Below are 23,265 nucleotides of genomic sequence, written 5' to 3' on the forward strand. Positions count from 1 at the left end.
TTACCAAAGCTTTGGAAGAAAAGGAACACATAACTTGGTAAGAAAGTATATGCCCTGATTAAATTCACTCAATAAGAGACTGACAGCTGAAGAGCAATATATTTATTTACAGGCCTCACATAAATGATCGTTGGCACCATCAGGAGATGCAAGCAGTCCAACTGAATGCCAATGTATGTTTTTTAAGAGCCTGTCCATTTCTTGGTCACATTAAGATGATTAAGATGTTCTGTAGCATACTTGTGTTCTGGAAACTTAGATTTTGCTGCGGTTATTAATTCTTGCCATGCTCTACGTCTGCGTTCCTCATTATGCCGATACTCCTGCTCTTTTGTCAGGTATGGCTGGCTCAGCCAATATACGTTTTCAGCTTCAATTTCTAGCCTTCGGGTCATATTCTGTTTCATTAGATTGGTAACAAATCTTGGCCGTCTGTGTTTACCAACCCACTGTCTTCCAGGAATTCTGTTTCGAAGCAGTGCTATGGTCAGAAACATACCTTTAAGAATAAAAGGAGTTTAACTGACTACTTGAATATTATTTGATCAAATGCAACAAATCAATATTCTTTAGTTAGGAGCTACAGCCCAAAGAGAAATACCAACAATTGAATGCTCTTCCACACAAAAATCCCCTCCAGAAAAAAAACTAGGCATTTCAGAGTAGAGCTTTAACTTACCTTCATCCTGACACATATGTTTTATATGATTTTTTTTATTGTATGCAAAAACATCAGTCATGCAGCCCACACCTACAGTCTGAAATAGTATAGCCCAAATCCAGGCTTACCACTTCCATGAGAACCAAGTTTGTGTTGACTCTACAAACATGGCTCCTGAGAAACTGTTCTCCCTTTGAGGATGGAGAACATTCTCAAATTCATGTAAAGAGGACTACACATCTTCCAACAGCATTCAGTTAAAGCCTATCTCATCCTGCACCAAGGATTACCACCTTCCCCATTACTGATCATTCTGTGTTATTAATAAATTAAACCCCTTTTAACCCACCTTTCAGGGCACACCTCACAAGGTGGCTTACATGACCCTAAAACACATGCAATAACAAACAAAATATAACCAGCAGGAGCCAAATATTTCAAGCACAGTGCAATTCAGCAAAATGCAACTTGAATACGTTTCTTCAGATTTTTTTTTAAGGCCAGCAACGATAAGGTCATACGTATCTTCACAAGGAAGTAGTTCCAAAATATAGGGCTACCACAGTGAATGCCCTATCCTGATGTCTCGCTGGAATAACACTTCCCATCTAACTTAGGCTGCTGAAATGAAGAAGGGTAACCAAGAGAGGCCTTTTGCTTGAAAGGACTGTGAACTCAGTTCAGTTCAAATAGTGGAAACAAATTCCTAGCCTCAGAACATGCATTTCTATATGTTTGTCTTTTGCATTACTTTGATTGGTAAATCCTGGGGCTCTAGTAAAAAATCAAAGATCTGACAAGCCTGAAGTCTGCCCACCCCTACTTTAGAGAAATTCTGACATGTAAGGGGCTAACATCTGACTCCTTCAGGAGCAATTCATCAATGGCTCCTAGCTATGATGGTTATGTTCTCCCCCTGTTGGACAGTATGCTTCTTGAATACCTGTTACTGGAAACTACAGGAAGCGAGAGTGCTCTTGCACTCAGGTCCTGGTTGCGGCCTTCCCATATACATCTGGTTTGCCACTGTGGAACAGGATGCTGAACTAGATGAGCCACTGGCCTGTGTGGTGTGATGGTTAGTGTTGGACTAAGACTTCGGAGACAAGGGTTCAAAGTCCTACTCAGCCATTAACTGACCTTGGGCCAGTCACAGTCTCTAGCCTAACCTACCTCACAAGGCTGTTGCGAGGAAAAATTGAGAGAGGGAAAACTATGTACGCCACCTTGAACACCTGGGAGGAAACGTGGGGTAGAAAAGTAAGAAATAAATAATCCAGCAGGCTCTTCTTACGGTGTTATGTTCCAAATCAGGAGATTCAACTGCAACCGTGACAACCAGAACATCTAAAAATTAAGGGGAAACTTGTATACACACTTTTGCCCTGCCCTAGTAACTCTTGCTTATTTTACTGTCTATTTCAAATAAAGTAAGTAAGCCGCCTCGAGATCAGGCCAGGAATAACTGTCCCAAACAAACAAAAAGCAAACGCATGCACCGCACAACACAATGGTGGGCCTTAGAGATTCTAGAAAAAGGTAGGAGGGTGAATGTAAACGACGTAAGACTGAAACCAGCTGCCTCCTGCCCCGACAGCCCCGGTGGCAGTGCCGGTTTGGCGGGGAGATGCTGCAACCAAATCCCTGCCGGCGGTGCCCGCGTTTTTCCCACCTTTAAACATTACAGAGCCGCAGCTCTTCAGGGAGAAAGGGACCTCAACGTCCCCTTCATTTAACCATCCTCTCAGATCCCACAAACCCCTTTCCTGCTCCTTCCGAACTCACCGAGCACCAGTCGGTCAGCCGGGACAGGATAAAATGGCGGGGCTCAAAAAACTCGTCCGTGCTTAACTTGCTGCCGTAAACCTTCACTCTCGCGAGAGTTAAAACCCCCAAAGTTCATGGAGGAGCAATGACAAAACAGCTGGGCGGGCTCCCTTCGGAGTGGCCAATCGCTTTTCTCTGTGCGTCGAGATTCAAACCTCGAGGCGCGGAGGCTGTGAGAGCAAAGTGGTAGTTGCTGCAGGGGAGCGCGAGAAGAGACGTGAGGAGCTCCCCCTTGTCGGTAACGGGAGCGGGGCTTCAGAAGGGCTGCTTTCCTTGGTGGGTGCCTGCGTCCATTTCAGTGCTTGTTCGGGAGCCATTATCGTCCGTGTTAACGAATGGTCGTGTTTGCGGAGGCTGGGTGGTTTTTTTTGTTACTCTTGGCTCTGAAGGGTTAAACATGTGAGCGGTAGTGTAAACCAGAGCTTGGAAAAGTTACTTTTTTGAACTACAACTCCCATCAGCCCCAGCCAGCATAGCCACTGGATTGGGCTGATGGGAGTTGTAGTTCAAAAAAGTAACTTTTCCAAGCTCTGCTGTAAACCTCCTTTTGGCTGCTACACCTTTCAGTTTTTTAGAACAAATATGGAGAGGACAGAGAAGAGGCTCCATTCACACCAGACATTTATTCCGCTATTATTCCACCTTAAACAGTAATAGCTTCCCCCAAAGTATCATGGGAAGTGTAGTTTGTGAAGCGTGCTGAGAATTGTTAGGAGACTCCTTTTCTCATCACAGAGCTACAGCTTGTCAGAGTGGTTTAACAGTCATTTTGTCTTCCTAGAAAAGTCAGAATTGTAGCTCTGTGAGGGAAACAATAGTCTTCTCACAGCTTTCACCACCCTTTACAAACTATGATTCCCAGGATTCCTTGAGGAAAGCCATGACTGTTTAAAGTGGAATAAATGTCTAGTGTCAGATAAGGATTAGATAAATGCTGGTTGTTAAGACTTATTATGTATTCATTTATTTATAACGGATTTTTAACCTGCCTTTTAGGTATATGCCTTCCCAAGATGGGATGCAAGAAATGCACAACATTAAAATTCCAAGATTTAAATGCAGCAAAAACAATTAACATCAAAACAGCAGTAGCATGCAAAATGATTCTTAAAATGTGATGATGATTATGACAGTTTTTTATATCATGATAGTTAAATAGAAACATCTTGTTTCTACTGGGAGGAAGGGTGGGATATAAGAACATAAGAAGAGCCTGCTGGATCAGGCCAGTGGCCCATCTAGTCCAGCATCCTGTTCTCACAGTGGCCAACCAGGTGCCTGGGGGAAGCCCGCAAGCAGGACCCGAGTGCAAGAACACTCTCCCCTCCTGAGGCTTCTGGCAACTGGTTTTCAGAAGCATGCTGCCTCTGACTAGGGTGGCAGAGCACAGCCATCATGGCTAGTAGCCATTGATAGCCCTGTCCTCCATGAATTTGTCTAATCTTCTTTTAAAGCCATCCAAGCTGGTGGCCATTACTGCGTCTTGTGGGAGCAAATTCCATAGTTTAACTATGCACTGAGTAAAGAAGTACTTCCTTTTGTCTGTCCTGAATCTTCCAACATTCAACTTCTTAGAATGTCCACGAGTTCTAGTATTATGAGAGAGGGAGAAGAACTTTTCTCTATCCACTTTCTCAATGCCATGCATAATTTTATACACTTCTATCATGTCTCCTCTGACCCGCCTTTTCTCTAAACTAAAAAGCCCCAAATGCTGCAACCTTTCCTCGTAAGGGAGTCGCTCCATCCCCTTGATCATTCTGGTTGCCCTCTTCTGAACCTTTTCCAACTCTAGAATATCCTTTTTGAGATGAGGCGACCAGAACTGTACACAGTATTCCAAATGCAGCCGCACCATAGATTTATACAACGACATTATGATATCGGCTGTTTTATTTTCAATACCTTTCCTAATTATCGCTAGCATGGAATTTGCCTTTTTCACAGCTGCCGCACACTGGGTCGACATTTTCATCGTGCTGTCCACTACAACCCCGAGGTCTCTCTCCTGGTTGGTCACCACCAGTTCAGACCCCATGAGCGTATATGTGAAATTCAGATTTTTTGCTCCAATATGCATAATTTTACACTTGTTTATATAAATTTAATAATAAAATAATAATAATGTTCAGAGATAGTGGGTGGTATTTGGTGCTAGCTCTGCTTGCATCGAAGTTGATACATGTGACCAACTTAGGTTCGTTAATTTCTGTGGGTCTACTTTGTTGAATCCAGACCGGTATATCTCAGTACCAGATGTATGATGATGACAAATAGGGAAAATAATCTTCATAGGCTGTTTGGGAACTTCCCAAACATGTAGCTGACCCTAGCAGGTTGGAAAGACCTTGGCTTGATCCAGCATGTATTTTTGTTTTATTTAAGAATTTATAAACTGCTTAATAATATCTTAGTGGTGAACAAGAGTATATAAAAATATAAGATAACATCAATCACAAAACAAAATTAGAAATCATAATAACAACCTTAATTCTAGAGTATATCAACTGTAAGCTAAAACAATTCAACTGGAGAAGCCATCTAAAGCACAGCATAGTAGGTGCCTGAAAATCACTATGGGGACAGAGTTTCCAGAATTCCATGATGCTGGTGCAACCACACTGAAGGCCTTGTTGGTAACTGTATGCTGAATGCATGGTACTGCCAGTAACACCTAGTCAGCTGAGTACAGGGCCTGAGTGGGGATATAGCGGTCAGGCAGTCTCTAAGACAACTTGATCCTGAGCTGTTTAGGGCTTTATCAACAAAGTGGAACCTTGCAGTGTAGGCCTGTACATGCCTACTCAAATGAAAATCCTATTGAGTTCAGTGGACATGGGAGTTTTTAGTGGAATTGCGGGGAAGTGTCATACATGAGTGTTTGCTTAAATCATCTCTGCATAGATAAAATGCACAATCCCTGCCCTGAGGCTCACAAATTAGTATGTAGTGTGAATATACAACTTACATTAGCTACAATGTACATCTGATGACTCTTCCATGTTTTATTCCCTGATGATAACATTCATATATAGCATAAAAGGTATATGAAAGCCTGAAATGTGAAGCACACTAATGAGCTGTAGCTACAACTGATCTGTTTTCTGAGCATGATGCGCTTTGAATAATTGGGGTGATAGCTTCTCATAAAATTGCAGTATTTTTTTGAACTTTTTTTCAAAGGGAAGGGAATTTCAGTTAGACTTGAATACAAAAATATCGTTGTTGATCAGGGACATAACACACTCACCAAAAAACTCTGACACTTTTTTGTGACATTTCTTATAAATTGAAAAGTCACAGATTTTTTAGGCTGATGTGGTGTTGTATCAGTGGTAGAAATGTGAAAGCCTGGAAAAAATGGGTTTGTTTTTTTAAATTTTCTGTTTTGTTTCCAGGTCTCTAATTGGTGGTAACTAATGATGAGAGGCAATACTGTATTCGATGGCGTGTCTGACACAGCTGCATTCTGCATAGCAATCATAATAATGATGCCGGGTCATTTTCTGGATATAAAATATGGTTTATCCAGTGCTGGGAAAAGGCAGCATCCCCATTATAGAAGCACAGCCTAGATGTCCAATATATAGAGATATGCAGCATATGCACATGTGCCACCTAATCCTGTGTAGATTTATTTACTGGGTTATTGAAGGGATTAAACTGATTGCTAGCAAAGATTTTTGCAAAGCAGAAAGACCCGCTTGTCTGAGCTGTTCAACTTTAAAAAGAAAAAATTATGATGTGCGTTCTATGTTTATTGAAAATTACTCTGTATTCTTTCTGCAGATTACGCCAATAGCAACAAAACGCTGTGGCTTTATCTAGGATTTTTCTCCACTATGGATGTGACCAGAAACTTCTTCAATAAACTGAGGACCTTAGCAGTCACTCTGGAGAAACAGGCTGAGCAGTTCAAGCACATTTTTCAGAGTGATGGCACAGGTAAGAGAGCCAAGAAACGAAACCATCCATTATGAGGCATGTGCCAAGTACTATTTGTCTTGGGAGGTATGTTGTGACAGTTAATGATTCTGAGATTGGGATGTGTGCTACTTCAGTGCTCACAAGACCTGTAGGATACTTCAGCAGTCTCCAGTGTGACCATATGACTGTCTTCCCAGGGTGAATTAGCATGGAGAGGGCCTTGAGGAGAAAGACAAGAGCATGCAAAGCTCTATGTATTGCCTATACTTGCTGGAAGCAGTTTTCTGTGTTTCAGACAGGAGTATTTTTCAGCACTACCAGGAGATGCTAAGAATTGGAGCCTAGTAAATCACATGCCCTACCACTGAGTTATGACCCCACTTTTCATTGTCGGCCCCGCTAGTTATGCTGTCCAGCACTGAAGTAAAAGCATGGAAAGGGGCTGTTAGGATGTGTTTAGAGTATCATGTTTTGCTTTCTACCTCCTGCTGTGTGTGGACTCTTAGGAAGAAGTAGTGACCTCTCCTTACTCTGCAGTTCAAACTAGGCAGGGCTACTCTGTCCCATCTGTTCCTGGGGAAGCCACTGTAAATGTTCAGGCTGTTAAGGATTAGCTAACATCAGTGCAAGACATCTATCAGCACAGCCAGGTTTTATAGAAGACAAGTCAATAGATGATTATATAGTTTTACATAACCATGTACTGATCCTAGTAGTCAGGTAATTATCAGATACTACTCATCGGTAGGTTTTTCTGGAATCAGTATAATTTTGTAACCTTCAATGGCTGTGTTTGCTGTCCTGCAACAGTACACACAATAACCACTTGCAAAATAGGTCACTGAGTGAATAGATTCTGGCCCTGATCCAGAAGTAGTTAATTGCACAACTCTTAAGGGATCAATGGGACTTAAGTTTGTTGCACTGAACTTTCTCTGGATGGAGCCTTTGACTTGGTTCATGTTTCTTTATTCTTAGTTACATCTGTGTATGATCTGTGAGTGAACAAATCATGGGCAAGTGTTACATCTGAATAACAGTAAGCCATAGTTAATAATTGCCAGCAAACCAAGATGTGAAGGCATAGCTCGAAGTGGATTTTGCAAACCATTGTTGTATTACATCTGCAGTGAGCCAACTGCACTTAAGGCAGTTTCTTGCTTCTCTGTGTTCAAGGAAACAACAAGGTCTTTTCTGTATATCTTTCCAAAGGCAGGGCTCAGCTCAGGAAACATAACCATGATGTCATTGTTCATCTAGGGTTTAACAAGAGTTATTAGGACAAACCATGGTTAATTAAGGACTACATCTGCACCATGGCTACTTGTGTTTTATATATAAGAATGGTGGTGCCCTATTTTTTATACTTTTATTTTGCCCTTCATTTTGGAAGCACATGGGGGCTTCTGAACAGTGTCCCATCTAGCCACTGATAAACTTAAGGTATTCTTGGCTTTAAGGATGTAATGTGCTATAGCACATCTGAAAGGTACTGATTTGTGTTTTCTTTCTAAACCCCTTTTTCGTTAAAACATGTCTTGAAGAATTTGAAGATGATTCACCAATGAGGTACTTACATGAACTGTACTCTGAAGTTAGGATGCTAAAGGTACATCTGTTTTACTCCTTCTCTTCCATCACCCCCTTTTTAAAAAAGGGCTTATTTGTATTTTATTTCTGTATTTTAACTGATTATGTATTGGGCATGCCAGGTTTTAATTCACTTACACTCCAAGAAAGGAGCTAGAATCAGCATTGCAGAATTTTGAGGTAAACGGATATGTGTGAGCATGAAAATGATAAAGTAAGATAGCATGGCAGTGTTATAAAAATGGGTGTTTTATTTTATTTATTTACTATTTGATTTATATCCTGCCCTTCCTCCCAGCAGGAGCCCAGGGCAGCAAACAAAAGCACTAAAACTCTTTAAAACATCATAAAAACAGACTTTAAAATACATTAAAACACCTTTAAAAACATTTTAAAAGCTTTCAAGACATCTTTTTAAAAGTTAAAAACATATTGTTTTTTAAAAAATTAAAAAGCATATTAAAAAGCAATTCCAACACAGATGCAGACTGGGATAAGGTCTCAACTTAAAAGGTTTGTTGAAAGAGGGTCTTCAATAGGCGCCGAAAAGATAACAGAGATGGCGCCTGTCTAATATTTAAGGGAAGGGAATTCCACAGGGTAAGTGCCACTACACTAAAGGTCCATTTCCTATGTTGTGCAGAACGGACCTCCTAATAAGATGGTATCTGCAGGAGGCCCTCACCTGCAGAGCGCAGTGATCGACTGGGTATATAAGGGATAAGGCGGTCTTTCAGGTATCCTGGTCCCAAGCTGTGTAAGACTTTGTACACCAAGACTAGAACCTTGAACTTGGCTCGGTAGCAAATAGGCAGCCAGTGCAATTCTTTCAGCAGTGGAGTGACATGTTGGCGATACCCTGCCCCAGTGAACAGTCTCGCTGCTGCATTTTGCACCAGCTGCAGCTTCCAGACCAACCTCAAGGGCAGCCCAGCATAGACAGCATTACAGTAATTGAGCCTAGAGGTTACAAGTGTGTGGACAACAGTGGTCAGACTATCCCGGTCCAGAAACAGCCGCAGCTGTCTTACTAGCTGAAGCTGGTAAAAGGCACTCCTAGCCACGGAGGTCACCTGGGCCTCTAGCAACAAAGATGGATCCAGGAGCACCCCCAGACTACGGACCTGCTCTTTCAGAGGGAGTGCAACCCCATCCAAAGCAGGCAACTGAACAATTATCTGAACTACTGAACCACCAACCCACAGGGCCTCCGTTTTGCTAGGATTCAGACTCAGTTTATTGGCCCTCATCCAGCCCACCACCGAGTCCAGGCAGCGGTCCAGGGCTTGCTGACACCTCGCCCCAAATCTCTTGATGACCGCTCCCAAGGGCTTCATATAGATGTTAAACAATATAGGGGACAAGATGGTACCTTGCAGCACCCCACAGCGCAACTGCCATGGAGCCGAAAGACAGTCACCCAATGCTATTCTCTGAGAACGACCTTGGAGATAGGATCGGAACCACTGTAAAACAGTGCCTCCAATACCATCTTATCAAATTGGCCCAGAAAGATACCATGGTCAGTGAGAGATCAAGTAAGAGTAACAGGGTTGCACTGTTGGAGAATTCTTCTTCTCTTTGGGATCTTTTGCTGGGGGTCCCTTAAATAATAATCTCTGACACAAGCTTAAAGCAAAAAGGTAGGCCTTTATTAAAAAAAAAACAAGCATATGCAAGGTCAGTCCCCCATAAACCTAGGAGGGACTGCACTGAGGCACTGTGCAAGCTCCTTTTATAAAGTACAATTTCAGCATGTGACAATCATTTTACCAATCCCCCCAAGTTCTTCCCTCTGTGACATAACAGCTCTTCCCTCTTGAAATATTTCCAACCAACCAGATAACTTTATTAAAATGAATACATGTATATTCATACCTCCCATCTCCATTGTGTAGTTATCTTTCTCAGATTAATGTCAAACTGTTCCCTTTTTCAGATCTCACCATTCTACTGTTGTAATTACTGATGATTTTGTACTATGCGTTCATTCCCATCATGGTTTTCTGATCAGCCAAGCTGGTCAAGGAAAATCCATAGGACATAACGGCATGTTCCTTTAGACAATACCATGATGTGAGGCCAATTTTGGTTCCTCTTAAAGTGACTGGAAAGTCTATGTGAATATTCCACTCATTGCTATACTGCTATAGAGAAAGATTAATTTTATATCACCATACTATAACTGAAAGCCACAAAATATTAAAATATTAGGGATCACAGAAAACGAAAAGGGTAAATCTGAGCTTAGCCACTCTTCATCAAACACAGAGAGATACAGAAAAACAGCCCACCCCAGAATACCTCTCACCTCAAAAACACAATTAATTTTATGAAATAGAATTATACACATCATGCCATTATAAAATCAATATCAAGCTAAAATTTCTGTCTACTTAGATTTTCCATTATAAAGATTTCAGCCTTTTGCTTTTTTAATAGAAAATCTGAAACCCAATTTCCAAGATCTAATAGTAAAGCATATTAACTAAGGGATGGCTTAACAATACTAAATTAATGGTCTTCGGTCACGGTTTTAGCCATTTCTTGGCACGAAGTGAAGCTCAGGAATTCGCAGCAAGGTGAGTTTGACCTCTCTGCTTTTCCCTACACACAGGGTTTGCTTTCAATGCCTGCTGTGTGTGTGAATAAGGGGAAAGAAATCCAATTTTTCTACATCTAGGCCCCAAATTATTTTGGGGGCCAGGGTGCTTAGGGGGGTTTCTCCCTCAGCACTCCCCCTGTCTTCTCCCAATAAAGGTCATCCATCAGGGCGGGTATTTGCAACCGGTTGGTAATTGTCACAGACCAATGCGTCCAGGCTGGGCTTTTTCAGGAGCGGTAGGGTCACCGCCTCTTTCAGGGCGGCTGGAACCACTTCCTCCCTCAATGTTATGTTAACCACACCCTGGATCTACTCGGTCAACCCCCCTCAGCAAGCTTTAATAAACCAAAAAGGGCAAGGGTCGAGAGGACACCTTGCTAGCTGCATCATTGCAAGCACCTTGTCTACATCATCAGGCCAGATCAGCTGAAACCATTCCCAAGAAGTTGCAGCAAACATTGCACTGGACACCTCATTGGGGACTACAGTAGATGAGAATGGGGCATCAAGACTGCTACAGAGGCAAGCAACTTTACACTCAAAGTTCCTTGCAAACAATTCGCAGTGGGCCTCCTAAGGGTCTAAAACTCCATTTCCTGAAGTTGATGTCAACAGACCCCTGACAATACAGAAAAGCTGCACTGGACAGCTACTTGAGGATGCAATAGAGGTAGAGAAGTGGGCTGTCCTCACTGCCACAGTAGGCACGGTTATGATGTTTATTCATGCCCAATCAACCTTACAGCACATCTTTTGTCATCTTTTACTCATATGCATTTATGAAGTAGATCACATTACAGTGGAAACATTAGATTCTTTTTTTCCTTTGGGTCAGATATGACCATAAAAATGTAGGAAAGTTTAAATATCTCTATTAAACTTCCACCAAATAATCCATCAGAAATCTATACTGTTGGCTCTAATCCTCCCAAGGAGTGGAGGAAAATAAACTTAATATTTTAGACTTGTAGAGGAACAAAAAGTACTCTTAAGGTTTTTTTGTTTTGTAAGAGCTTTTCTTGCTGCTTTTATGTTGGCAGTAATAAAAACTAACTTTGTCCTCAGCCAGCTGTACAGCTTGCTAAGCTATACTGACTGTTCAGTGTTGGCTAAAAATGAACTTTTTTTTAATTCAAGAGTGATGCTGATAATACTCTTTGTAAGAGTTCTTCAGAAAGAGATGCTACATACGATTTCATAAAGGCTAGTAAAATTCTGATGAAAAGAAATTCAACAGATCTTGAGAAAATAAGAGACTTGTTCCAGAAATATGGTTACAAACAAATTGCTGGCAAAGATGCAGGTAACTTTAAATACTTTCCACGTTTCACTTATCCTTGTATGTGCATTTCTGAACTACAGAAAATATTAGGTGTTTTTAAAGAACACACACAAAGCTTTCAGTTTGAAAATTGCTATCTCTTGCTACATCCTTTATTTCACTCTAGAGTTGTGCTGCTGTTGTTGGATTCTAGGGTAGGATGTGCTTGGAGTTGTTTGAATGAAAAGTTCTAACCACTTTTGTAATTGTTACATGTATATAAGATCTGCCCAGGGTGGGAGCTTGCCTTCAAATGCACCCCCTTCCCTGGCATGGGGGATGGGATTGAAGGCATGCTCTGTTTAACCTATCAGCCAGTGGCTGGATGGGAGTGACCCTTCAAACACTCCCACCCCCCATGCTTCTCCTTCAGATCTCTGGGGATTGAAGGTGCGTTCTGATCTGCTCATCAGCTGATGGGAGGATTGGAAGCACACCTTCAAACATCTGTCTTCACTAGTGACATCAGCAGATGGCTGTGATTTGGGGGAAGTGGCCTCAGGCCAAATTGGACCCCTTGGGGGCCATGATTGGCCTGGAGGGTGGAGGTTATCCACCCCTGTACTATACCATGGTTAAACAGTATGGCCCTATCTACACTATACATTTAAAGCAGTATCATACCATATTAAACAGTCATGGCTTCCCTCAAAGAATCCAGGGAACTGTATTTTGTTGTTTGGTGCTGAGAATTCTTAGGAGATCCCTGTTCCCCTTGCAGAGCGACAGTTCCCAGAGTGGCTTCAGTCCTTTTTCCTTGAAAACTCATAAGAACATAAGAAGAGCCTACTGGATCAGGCCAGTGGCCCATCTAGTCCAGCATCCTGTTCTCACAGTGGCCAACCAGGTGCCTGGGGGAAGCCCGCAAGCAGGACCCGAGTGCAAGAACACTCTCCCCTCCTGAGGCTTCCGGCAACTGGTTTTCAGAAGCATACTGCCTCTGACTAGGGTGGCAGAGCACAGCCATCACGGCTAGTAGCCATTGATAGCCCTGTCCTCCATGAATTTGTCTAATCTTCTTTTAAAGCCATCCAAGCTGGTGGCCATTACTGCATCTTGTGGGAGCAAATTCCATAGTTTAACTATGCACTGAGTAAAGAAGTACTTCCTTTTGTCTGTCCTGAATCTTCCAACATTCAGCTTCTTTGAATGTCCACGAGTTCTAGTATTATGAGAGAGGGAGAAGAACTTTTCTCTATCCACTTTCTCAATGCCATGCATAATTTTATACACTTCTATCATGTCTCCTCTGACCCGCCTTTTCTCTAAACTAAAAAGCCCCAAATGCTGCAACCTTTCCTCGTAAGGGAGTCGCTCCATCCCCTTGATCATTCTGGTTGCCCTCCTCTGAACCTTCTCCAACTCTAATATCCGTTTTGAGATGAGGCGACCAGAACTGTACACAGTAACTCTGGGAACTGTGAGGAGAATAGGGGTCTCTTAACAATTTTCAGCACCCTTAACACACTTCCCAGAAGCAGTATCCTTCTGAAAACATGTTGCTGGAAGCTGCAGGAGGGAAGACTGCTCTTGGCGCTCAGGTCCTGCTTGCAGGCTTCCCATAGGCATCTGGCTGGCCACTGAGAAGAGGATACTGGACTAGATGGACCACTGGCCTGATCCAGCAGGCTCTTCTTATTTTCTTATTCCCAGGATTCCTTGGGAACAGCCATGGTTGTTTAAAGTGGTATGATAGTGCTTTAAATGGCGCCTATATCTCTCTCAGTGCTAACCATGGTTAATGGTAACCAGAATTCCCCATATAATTTCTCTTATAAGGAGAGTTTGGACCAGAATTTGAACTGGCATTGTAAAACATGGCTGCAAGGGTATCTGATAAACATTAACCATAGCTAATGTCAATACAGACATTACACTATACCATGGTTAAAGCAAGTCTTAGTAGGGACAGAAAGATGGAAGTTGCATAGCGAAAGGAACCACAAAAGCCTGTGTCATTTTCCTGATCTCCTCTGATTAGGAGATCAGGAATATGACATTGGTCGTGAGCGATTCAGTTTTTTTTTTCAAGTTTGCTATTTTTGAGACTGAGCAAATTTCCATCTTAATGAAGCAACACAGGCTGAAGCTGAAATCAACCCTGCATCTACTATGTCTACTGAAGAGGAGCCCCAAAACCTTGATTTACCCGAAAAATCATCTGCCTATCATAGTCCGCATCATATTCCACAGCTTTCAGATTTTGGACTTTCAAAATATGCTCTTCCAACTACTTCGGGCACAATACATATTCAGCCCACATTTCTGCAGAAGGAAGACCAGAGAGTGAGTGATTCTAAGTGTTTATCGCCCAAGGCAGAACACTTTCATATCCATGGGCGTGATCTGTGTTTGATTGATGAAACCACAATTTTAATGGAAGACCAGACTATCTTCCTACTTAATGCCAAAAATGCTAGGTGAGTACCGTCCTTTGGAACTTCTGCAAAAGAAATGAGCAATCTGGGTTCTTGGTATGACTGCACCATGTGGTGAAGTGATCAGCTGGTGGATCTGCAAATGCTACACGTACAGATATTTAGGGGGAGGAAGGGTGAGACTTGCTGTGAACCTCTGATGGCATAATCATTTAGAGTTTATGTACTTTGTAAAGTTCCAGGAGGGCGTGTCTACAATTCAACATAGTGTAGACAACAGAGGAATGGGAGGGAAATGGAGAGGGGGTAAATGGGAAGAATGTGTTTATTTTAGTTGCAGGTACTTGTGCTTAAGTTTGTTCCCTTCTGCCCATTACAGTTACTGAAAGAAGGAGGAAGCTGATGAAAAAAAGATAGATCTGTGCACATGAACCTTCTTTTCACAAACTGACAATGTAGACAAATTCTCTAGCCAAAGGTTACCACAGTATTCAATGCATAGGGCTTTGGGAACATAAACATAGTATTCCTTCATTTCTAGAGGTAGGCACTCTTTCACATGATGTGACAATAGTTTTCTCTCTTCCTTAGGCAAGCTAATAAATCAAGCGGATCAGCAGTGGAATTGGTCTCAAACAAGAATCTGGCCACACCTAAGCAAAAAAACAAGTTTTGTGGTAAGTTGTGAACTATGATATTTTATCTTTCAGGAGGAATGGTTCATAAAATGAATTCAAATGCCTTAGCTTTATAACTCTGAAGAGATTCCAGGGCAGAGTCTGAAGGCACATGAGGCCATAACCTAGCCGAAGGTTGTTTTTCCTTGTGGAGGAAAAAGCTATTGATAGCTATTAGCCATGATGGCTACGCTCTGCCTCCTTAGACAGAAGTTCCAAATACCGCTTGCAGGAAACCGCAAGTTGGAAGGGTGCTCTTTGCACTCAGGTCCTGCTTGTGGGCTTCCCATGGGCATCTGGCTGGCTGCTGTGAGAACAGCATTCTAGACCAGATGGGCCACTGGCTGATCCAGCAGGGCTGTTCTTATGAAGCTAAGCAGGTCTGGGTCACATGGGAGATCTCCTGGGAACCACATGTATGCCACCTTGCAAGAAAGGTGGGCTCTAAATGTAAGGAAAGAGAAGGGTTACCCAAAGGGTGCCTGTAGAGTCCTGGCCTCCTTCCAGGGTCCCTCCCTCACTTTGCATTAAAAAGAAGTGGGCAGGTGGAGGATCCTCTAGCCCTTTTACTTGCAGAGATACAAAGAAAAGTGTGTGGGCAGTAGAATTCTACCCAACTGCTCACTAACAGTAAGATCCTATGCATGTTACCTCAGAAGTTGGTCTCATGTTGTCTAATGGGGCTTATGCCCTAGAAAGTGTGTTTAGGGCTGCAGCCGAAGCAAATCTCGTTCTTCCAGCATTTTGACCAATTAGTACAAGGCAACAGTAACTGAGAAGTACTAGACATCCATTTAGAAATTAGAAAATTTATTAATATTTCATGTGGCTAAATATAGAGCTATCTGTATACAGGTTCCAGCTGTTCTGCACCAGTTTGTCCTCCCCCCCAACTCTTTAAAGCATTTACAATCTGCCTTTCTGTCTATAGACAAATGTAGATAGGCAGCTCACAACAGTTTCATAAAGACAGCATCAAAAAACTTGAACAAACACAACAAAAGCTGAGATAAAATCTAATAGACAGAACTCCAATTTACAACCAGGAGCATAACAAAATAATTGCCTATCCATCACACCCAATGGTTGCTGGAATGAAAAAGGTATCTGAATATTTTGGATATCTTTGGGGAGTGGAATAGGTGGATCCCCCTCAACAGGGAGAGCCACAGCAGAGGCACCACCACCAGCACCTGTACTTCAGAGGCAGTATGCATCTGAATACTGGCTGCTGGAAACTGGAGGAGAGTGGCGTTGCGCTCAGGTCCTGCGTGTAGCACCTAGTTGGCTACTATTGTACTAGCTGCCCCAATGCCTGATCCACCAGGCTCTTCTTACGATCTAAGATAGTGGTGGAGCAAGTAGGCAGGGCCTCCCTAGCTGATCTTGGAGAGGAGGTGGTCCTTTTTGTGGTATGGCTTAGACAGGGCACCATGTTGGTTATCCCTGGCCTAGGATCATATCCAACACTTTGAATTGGGCCTGGAAATGGGCCAAAAGCTACTGAAGCAGGCACAAACTGATATAGTGATGAAATGTTGTCCCTATAAGGAGTCTTGGAATTTGGGAAAAGGTATGTCTGGCAATCGAACTTCATTACCTGAATATAAATGTAGCTGATCAGAGGCATGCTGAATTTTGCTGTGCAGTTAGACAAAAAACAGTTGGACTTGCAATCATAAGTGATAGAAGTTTCCAGTGTGTTCCAATTTAAAGCTCTGGATCCATTGAGAACTCTTCATTCATAGAAATATGGTTCTCGATTCCGCATTTTGATCAATCCCCTTATGCTTAAATGAATTCTCAGATTCACTATCTGTATGAAACCACCAGTCAAATACTGTGTTTTCAGATTATGATTATATGGCTTCACCTGCTGCACCTCAATTCTGCACACCTGGCTTGAAAATCCCCTGCAGAAAGGACACCATCTTAGCTAAATCCCCAGAGAGTAATAAATTGGATGCGTCTAACCATATGACAGAAGCCTCGCTACCAGATGCACAGCCTCTGAAAACAGAACCTAAAGTAAGCATTGAGCAATGTTCTGGTAAATTAAATGGCTCTTTAATGGGACTTCTGCACCAAGCTGTACAAAAGCCTTTAACAGTGAAGATCTCCAAATGCTATCTTAACTAGATCTTTTTTAAAGTATAGGCATTGTAGTTTGCTATTTCAACATTGTTGTGTTTTGTTTTTGTTTTAGCAAATGTGTGTCACTAAAGTGGTGCCAAATAATAAAGGTCTTGTAGAAGATGCTGTTGCACCTGTCCTGTATTCAGACAAGTATCCGAAGTGTGTTGAACCTTCTTCAGTAGTACTGGATTGTCTTGAAGAACCTTCTCCTCCAGCAATATCAGATTACAGTAACCTGTTCGGTAGTCCTCCTCCTCCTCCTGAAATAACTGTGATTCCAAAACAAATTTTTCAGGTTAAATATTTAAACTTTCCTGCAGCTAGTACTGAATACCACATTTTTGTTAGCAAAAGCTTTTTCTTAGAAACGTCCACACTTTTCTAACGTTATCTACTTAATTTATTTTATATTTTAGATTTTGTCAAAGTACAATCCAAACATAGAAGCATCCAGATCACTGGAAAAGGGGAGTTATGAAGGAATTGCTACACAGCCTGTTCTCGGTATTGGGAACAATAAAAACAAGGAAAACAGGTGAGATTTGAGCACGACACTGTATTTCCCTCACCTTTTTATGATTGGCTCTTCCAGGCACCCAGTGGAAGTAATACTGTGCTAGATACCTTAAGACTGGCCCACTTTAAGTGAGGGCAAATGAGGCATTCACTGTCTTTTGCAGAGGCCTGGAGTTAGGTAGATTTGTGACATGGTGCCCAAAGAACAGTGTCCCTAATTATATTTGTGTCTTGCTGTATGCACTCCACCATATGGCATCAATGAAGGCAAGCTACAGTAGGGCCCTACTCCTACGGCGGGTTACGTTCCGGACCCCTGCTGTAAAGCGAAAACCACTGTAAAGCGGAACTCACTGAATAGAATGGCGCGCAATGCCCGAAAACCGCCGTAAAAGCGGAACAAGCGCCATATGAGTGGGGCTTTAGTCTAATTGTGTCTAATTGAGACCGCTGTATTAGCAAAGCACCGTAAAGCAAAGCGCCGTAAAGTGGTGCCCTGCTGTATCTTGCAACTCTCCTGCCACCAGTCACAGTTCTTAGAAACTGTACGGATTAGAAGCTATGGCCAACATCATTTGGAAGTTTTATGATTTAATGTGTAGTTAACATAAAAAGAGCCTGCTGGATCCGTCCAATCGCCCATGTAGTCCAGCATCCTCTTCTGAGAGTGGCCAACTAGATGCCTACAGGAACCCCAAAAGCAGGACCTGAGCACAACAGCACTATTCCTAGCAAGTGGCATTCAGAGGCGTACCACCTCTGACAGTGGAGACAGAACATAGCCACTGTGGCTAGTAGTCATTGATAGCCTTCCATGAATTTTTCTCATCTTTTAAGGCTATCCAGGTTGGTGGCCATTGTGATGTTCCTATATATTAGTGTATATATGGTAAGTGCTGGTTGTTTAGAGTATACATGGTAAGTAGTGAAAGAGGAGGGGGAGTGAATGGGCAATAGAATGCTTGATGATTGGCTGAATGTTTAAAATGGCTGACAATATAAATGAAAGGATGACAGGTAAATCTGGGTGAATGTGAGGTGGTGAATTGTGGAATCTGGGGGGAGAAGAGAAAGAGTGGATTGCTTGGTGGGGTTTGAGAGAGTTGTTTGCCAGGAGAGAGTGAAGAAGGAGGGAGGTGGAGTTCGGATTAGTATTGAGTAAAACCATATGCTTATGTGCCTTAAGAAGAAATCTTGTTAATCTTGTTAGCTTTGTTATCTGTAATAAATACTTAATTTGGTTTACCAAAGGCCTGATCCTTGGCTGGGGTTTCACAGACCAGAAGGGAGGGTAAGGTAATGACCAAGGCTGAAGGGGAACTGTAACAAATGGTGGCAGCGGTGAAGAGAATAACAATACCAGTATTCAGAGTCTCTGGGAATACTAGTATTGGGATGTTACTGGTGGTTGCCTAGCAGGGGGATCTGTTGAGATCTGTGCTAGAGCGGATAGGTAAACCATAAGAGAGTGCGGTCCGGACTGGTGGAGTCCCTGGTGGTGCCTAGAGACAGGCAGTAACCACGAGCAGGTAGGAACCTGACAGGGAGAGCCAGGGAAGGAAGCATCACAGCCATCACTGCCTCTTGTGGGAGTGAATTCCATGCTTGGTGTGAAGAAGAACTTTCTTTTGTCTGTCCTGAATCTTCCAACATGCAGCTTCATTGAATGCTCTTGAGTTCTAGTGTTATGAGAAGGAAACTTTTCTCTATCCATTTTCTCCATACCTTGCGTAATTTTATACACCTCTATCATGCCTTACTCACCTTTTCTCTAAACTAAAATGCCCTAAATGTTGTAACCTTTCCTCATAGGGAGTTGCTCCGTCACTTTGATAATTTTTCTGAACCCTTTCTATCTGTACAATTTTTTTTTAATTTTTTTTTTGGATAAGGCAACTAAAACTCTCCGAAGTTCTCCTTGGAGAAGGGAGAATGGGGGGAAATGTGGGACAGTACCAACTGAAAATATCTCTCTGCAGATTAGCCTGTTGCTTTGATATTGACACAGATTTCTCGAAGGCAAGGTTGAACAGGGCTTAAAGAAGGGATGTAAAGTATTTACAGATCCAGACTTAGCAGTTGTTTGGAAGAGTGAATCTTTAAACATATTTTAAAATCAATGGCTGTCTTTTACAGTCAAGTTACAAAAATGAGTACAAATGGGTTTATTTCTGATGTCACATGAAGATGGTGCCAAGATGATAAATAACTGCTTTGCTGCTTCTTTGACTATTACATTTGCAGAAAGTATCTTGATTGAACTAAACATGAAGTCCGTTTCCTGGCTTTTGTAGAGGCTGCCATATTTCGAAAGGCCTAGAAAACTACATGGGAAACTACCTGGACATGACAACTATTTGTTTCTAACAATGTGGCACCTGGTTCAACTGAAACTGTGTTCTCTTCTAAATGAGAATATACACGGCTGCATTTCATGTAAGTGCTTCAGACCAAGCATTAAGCTATCAGCTGACATACGTGTGGTATTATTATCTCAAATCATTGTCATTTTCCTAACTTAGGAAAATTTACAGGTTGTTTCCTTTGTTCATGTCTTTGGGTAACATCCATTATGTAACATAGGCTCTGAACATGGTTTTTCTTCAGTAGATAATCTGTACTAAACACTTCTGAGCCTTGCAGGAAACCTTCACTTTTTAAGGAAGCAATTGTGGAAACCTATTGCTTGTCATTAACTTTGTTGGGATCTGGTTAGGGAATTGCACCTTTATGCGAAGGACATCTCCAAGCAAATCATGTATACCCAAAATGGGGAAGAATGGGTGGAAACTACAGTAGATGGACTGGTGCCCTGATTTTAGACTTGTTGAAAAGTAATTGTTTTGCATATAGCATTGTAACTAATTTAATGAATCTATTCCTTCAATAGAGCAAACATAATCCAAATGGCATTGCTATCTCAGCAACTAGGCTTATTTGAGGGGGCATATGGGGGAGAGGAGATTGTAAGTCCAATGCCTCAGCCAGAATGCTTCCTTTTTGCCCTCTCCATTGTTGGAAGAACAGCTGTGGAAAGGGAGATCTGCAAAATCTTAAATCCTTGGTGTTCTCTCAGGGACGAGGCTTGCCTCACCTTTTATACCCCTGCCTGACTGAGGCACGACTGCCATCTCATTTCAATGTCATGTTAGAAAGTGCATTCAGTGTGGTGATGTAGAGATTACAGAACTCTTTGCCTACTGCGATTAGCCTGGCACTATCCATAATGTCTTTTAGGTGCCATCTTAAAACTTGATTCCTCTAGCCAGATTTCTGATGGATGACCCATGTTCTGTTGTTATCAATATGGTGCATTTTATGTTCCCTGTATTGATTTATTCTATATTGGTTTTCTGTTTTGTACACAGCATATATTTATGCCTGTTGGATACAAACAGTGAATGGATAAATAAATAAAAAAATAAAAGGAATATCTCTTTCCTGGTGCTTACTGAAGAATGAATTGTTTGTAATAAATGTTGTTTTGTGTGTTTTAATGGGCAATTTGTCATGTAAACTGCCTTGTGGAAGCTATGCCGTTAAAAGCCCTGGGCTCCTGGTGGAAGGAAGGGATATAAATCAAATAAGAAGTTGACCTAAAAATAGTTTGGATTCTTGAAGCAAACTGTCTAATCAAGGAACTATGATAGTGTTTTATTGTGCCAAATGTGGGTTTTCAACTACTTTGTCCTGTATTGGAGACAGTGTCAGGTCTTCATGCCACATGACCGTGAATAAAATCATATACAGTAGGGCTCTGCTTTACGGTGTTCCGTTTTCTGGCATTCTGCTGATGCAGCAGCTTTCAATTAGAGGAAATTCCCCATTTTAAAGCCGATTTTGCGCTTTTGCAGCATTTTTGCGTGATGCCACCCATTATAGTCAATGGGTTCCGCTTTACCGGGGGGGCTGGTCCCTAACCTGCCGTATAAGCGGGGCCCTACTGTAGTTCACCAACTATTTTAAGGACTGTTCCCTAAGTGTGATATGGAGGGTGGGACACTTCCATTTCACTTGAGCTTTCTGGAGCTACCATCGTGTTTTGTTTTTCAAGCAACTCTTTTTGAAACAATTTCTTCCATAACTGTGGTCTGTCTTGCATCTGCATGCATTGGCAGCCTTTCTGTTCAATAAGGAATACCTTTATCATCCAACTTGAAACAAGATATGAATGCTTGCATCTTCTCTTCCCCTACCCTTCTTCAATTCTACGAGAGATTTTGCAGGGAATGGCCAGAGGCCACAGGGAGAGGTGAACAGTTGTACATGTCCTAATGTACATTAAGACTACATTAATCAAATATGTTTGAATTCTGCTTGCCAGCATAAAAAAAAAATTATGGGAACTAGAAAAATCATTACGTGGCCAACTCTGCCTCCCTGCTCTTTAGGCTTGTTTACCTTTGGATTGGTGTGTGCCATAAAGAGCCAAGATATTGATTCCCCCCCGTGCAAACCTGCCTATTTTTCAAGAGCAGGAGTTGCCAATGTGGTTTCCTTTCCCTGACAAAGCCTGAAATTGGGTTTAAATGAAGCATTCTAGCTAGAAATTGTTGCATGGTGTGCAGTCCCCACAACAGTTTATCTGCTCAGAAAAAGTTGGTGAGGCCTAGAGTCAGAACGGCCCATCCTCCCCATGTTTCTACATGAATCACTGATCTGCATTATGCCTTCTGATTTGAAAAAGGAGACAGAAGAGTATCCTATATAGAGCTGTAACCAGACTCCTTTTAGAGATGGGTGCATTGGATTGGATCCAGTACAGATGGTAAAACTATCTACTTGTAGTGACGATTAATTTGAAAGGGCACAGCCTAAAAGAGGCAGAGAAGGATGCAGAACTAAGAGCCACCCACCAGCCAAATTTTGCATTCCAATCTGTCTTTAGCTGCTGAATCTCCATAACCAGCCTTCTCTGTTGAGATTTTTAATCTAGCCTCCCTGTGACTACATGCCAGGCTACCTCTTGACCAGCTTTTGATTGAGCATCTAAAACAGTTCAGTAAGCTTTCAATTTGCTACTTTAGCAGGTGCTGATCATTGCCTTATATTCTGCTGCTGAGAATTTTGTTATAATTTTATTAGAATATATGGTATTACACTAAATTTGTTAAAACCCACAGCTTGGGCCTGACTGTCAATTCAATTGTAGCATTAATCTCTCGTTTAAACAAAGGGAGGGGGATCTTGCTCTCCTTAACAGTAGCCAGCCTTTCTTAGAAACTCACAAGCGCACTATCTGCAAGCAATATGTGTACCATTGATACGTGGCAAATCATAGTGTAACAGACAGGTACAAACATGGGGTTTATGTAAGATGGACCTCTATATATTGGTGCTTCATTCTGGCTAATAATCAACAATGGTACAACTGGAAGTTGATTCTGTCCCAGCCCCTATTTTTACTGGGACACATTAAATAATATATACTTTATAAGAATGTGAAATCTCCAGCTCTGCACTTCATTGTAGTCAAGGACAATGTCATCTTGTCAAGGAAGATTATCATGAAAGAAAAAGTCAGTTGCATTGGATATTTTTGTCCAATAACTGAACCAATTGCTGCCAACAAGTAATTAGATTCAAGTGGATTTGCTGGTGGTTAAATCAGGGGCCCTACGGTTGAT

The 23,265-nt window shown here is 41.9% G+C and overlaps 2 protein-coding genes across 5 annotated transcripts; one reads left to right on the top strand and one right to left on the bottom strand.

The window, feature by feature from the left end:
• Positions 1–87: 87 nt before the first annotated feature.
• MRPL57 (mitochondrial ribosomal protein L57) lies at positions 88–2,553 on the bottom strand. Of its 3 annotated transcripts, none has more exons than XM_061628570.1 (2): positions 2,447–2,553; positions 88–499 (listed from the first exon to the last, which is right to left on the bottom strand). In XM_061628570.1, the coding sequence occupies exon 2, from the start codon at positions 495–497 to the stop codon at positions 183–185; it is 315 nt and encodes a 104-aa protein (XP_061484554.1). In that variant the 5' UTR covers positions 498–499; positions 2,447–2,553; the 3' UTR covers positions 88–182. The 3 variants fall into 3 exon arrangements, with proteins under 3 accessions (XP_061484554.1, XP_061484553.1, XP_061484555.1); XM_061628569.1 differs by lacking the exon at positions 2,447–2,553 and adding an exon at positions 2,334–2,421; XM_061628571.1 differs by lacking the exon at positions 2,447–2,553 and adding an exon at positions 1,835–1,859.
• Positions 2,549–21,069, top strand: SKA3 (spindle and kinetochore associated complex subunit 3). 2 transcript variants are annotated; one of them, XM_061628566.1, is made up of 10 exons: positions 2,549–2,764; positions 6,278–6,433; positions 7,960–8,024; positions 11,748–11,913; positions 14,006–14,351; positions 14,901–14,986; positions 16,839–17,014; positions 17,193–17,417; positions 17,539–17,657; positions 19,933–21,069. In XM_061628566.1, the coding sequence occupies exons 2-10, from the start codon at positions 6,331–6,333 to the stop codon at positions 20,003–20,005; spliced, it is 1,359 nt and encodes a 452-aa protein (XP_061484550.1). In that variant the 5' UTR covers positions 2,549–2,764; positions 6,278–6,330; the 3' UTR covers positions 20,006–21,069. The 2 variants fall into 2 exon arrangements, with proteins under 2 accessions (XP_061484550.1, XP_061484551.1); XM_061628567.1 differs by having other exon boundaries at positions 2,551–2,764; positions 19,883–21,069.
• The last annotated feature ends 2,196 nt before the right edge of the window (positions 21,070–23,265 follow it).

The sequence above is a fragment of the Rhineura floridana genome, chromosome 5 (assembly GCF_030035675.1).
Source record: "Rhineura floridana isolate rRhiFlo1 chromosome 5, rRhiFlo1.hap2, whole genome shotgun sequence".
Classification (NCBI taxonomy): Eukaryota; Metazoa; Chordata; class Lepidosauria; order Squamata; family Rhineuridae; genus Rhineura; species Rhineura floridana.

Bases quoted from the DNA above. Each gene is read 5' to 3' on its own strand.
- SKA3 (XM_061628566.1), top strand. From the start codon at position 6,331: ATGGATGTGACCAGAAACTTCTTCAATAAACTGAGGACCTTAGCAGTC. The intron at 8,025-11,747 runs GTACATCTGTTT...TTTTAATTCAAG, and splicing joins CTGAAGTTAGGATGCTAAAG to AGTGATGCTGATAATACTCT. The intron at 14,987-16,838 runs GTAAGTTGTGAA...CTGTGTTTTCAG, and splicing joins GCAAAAAAACAAGTTTTGTG to ATTATGATTATATGGCTTCA.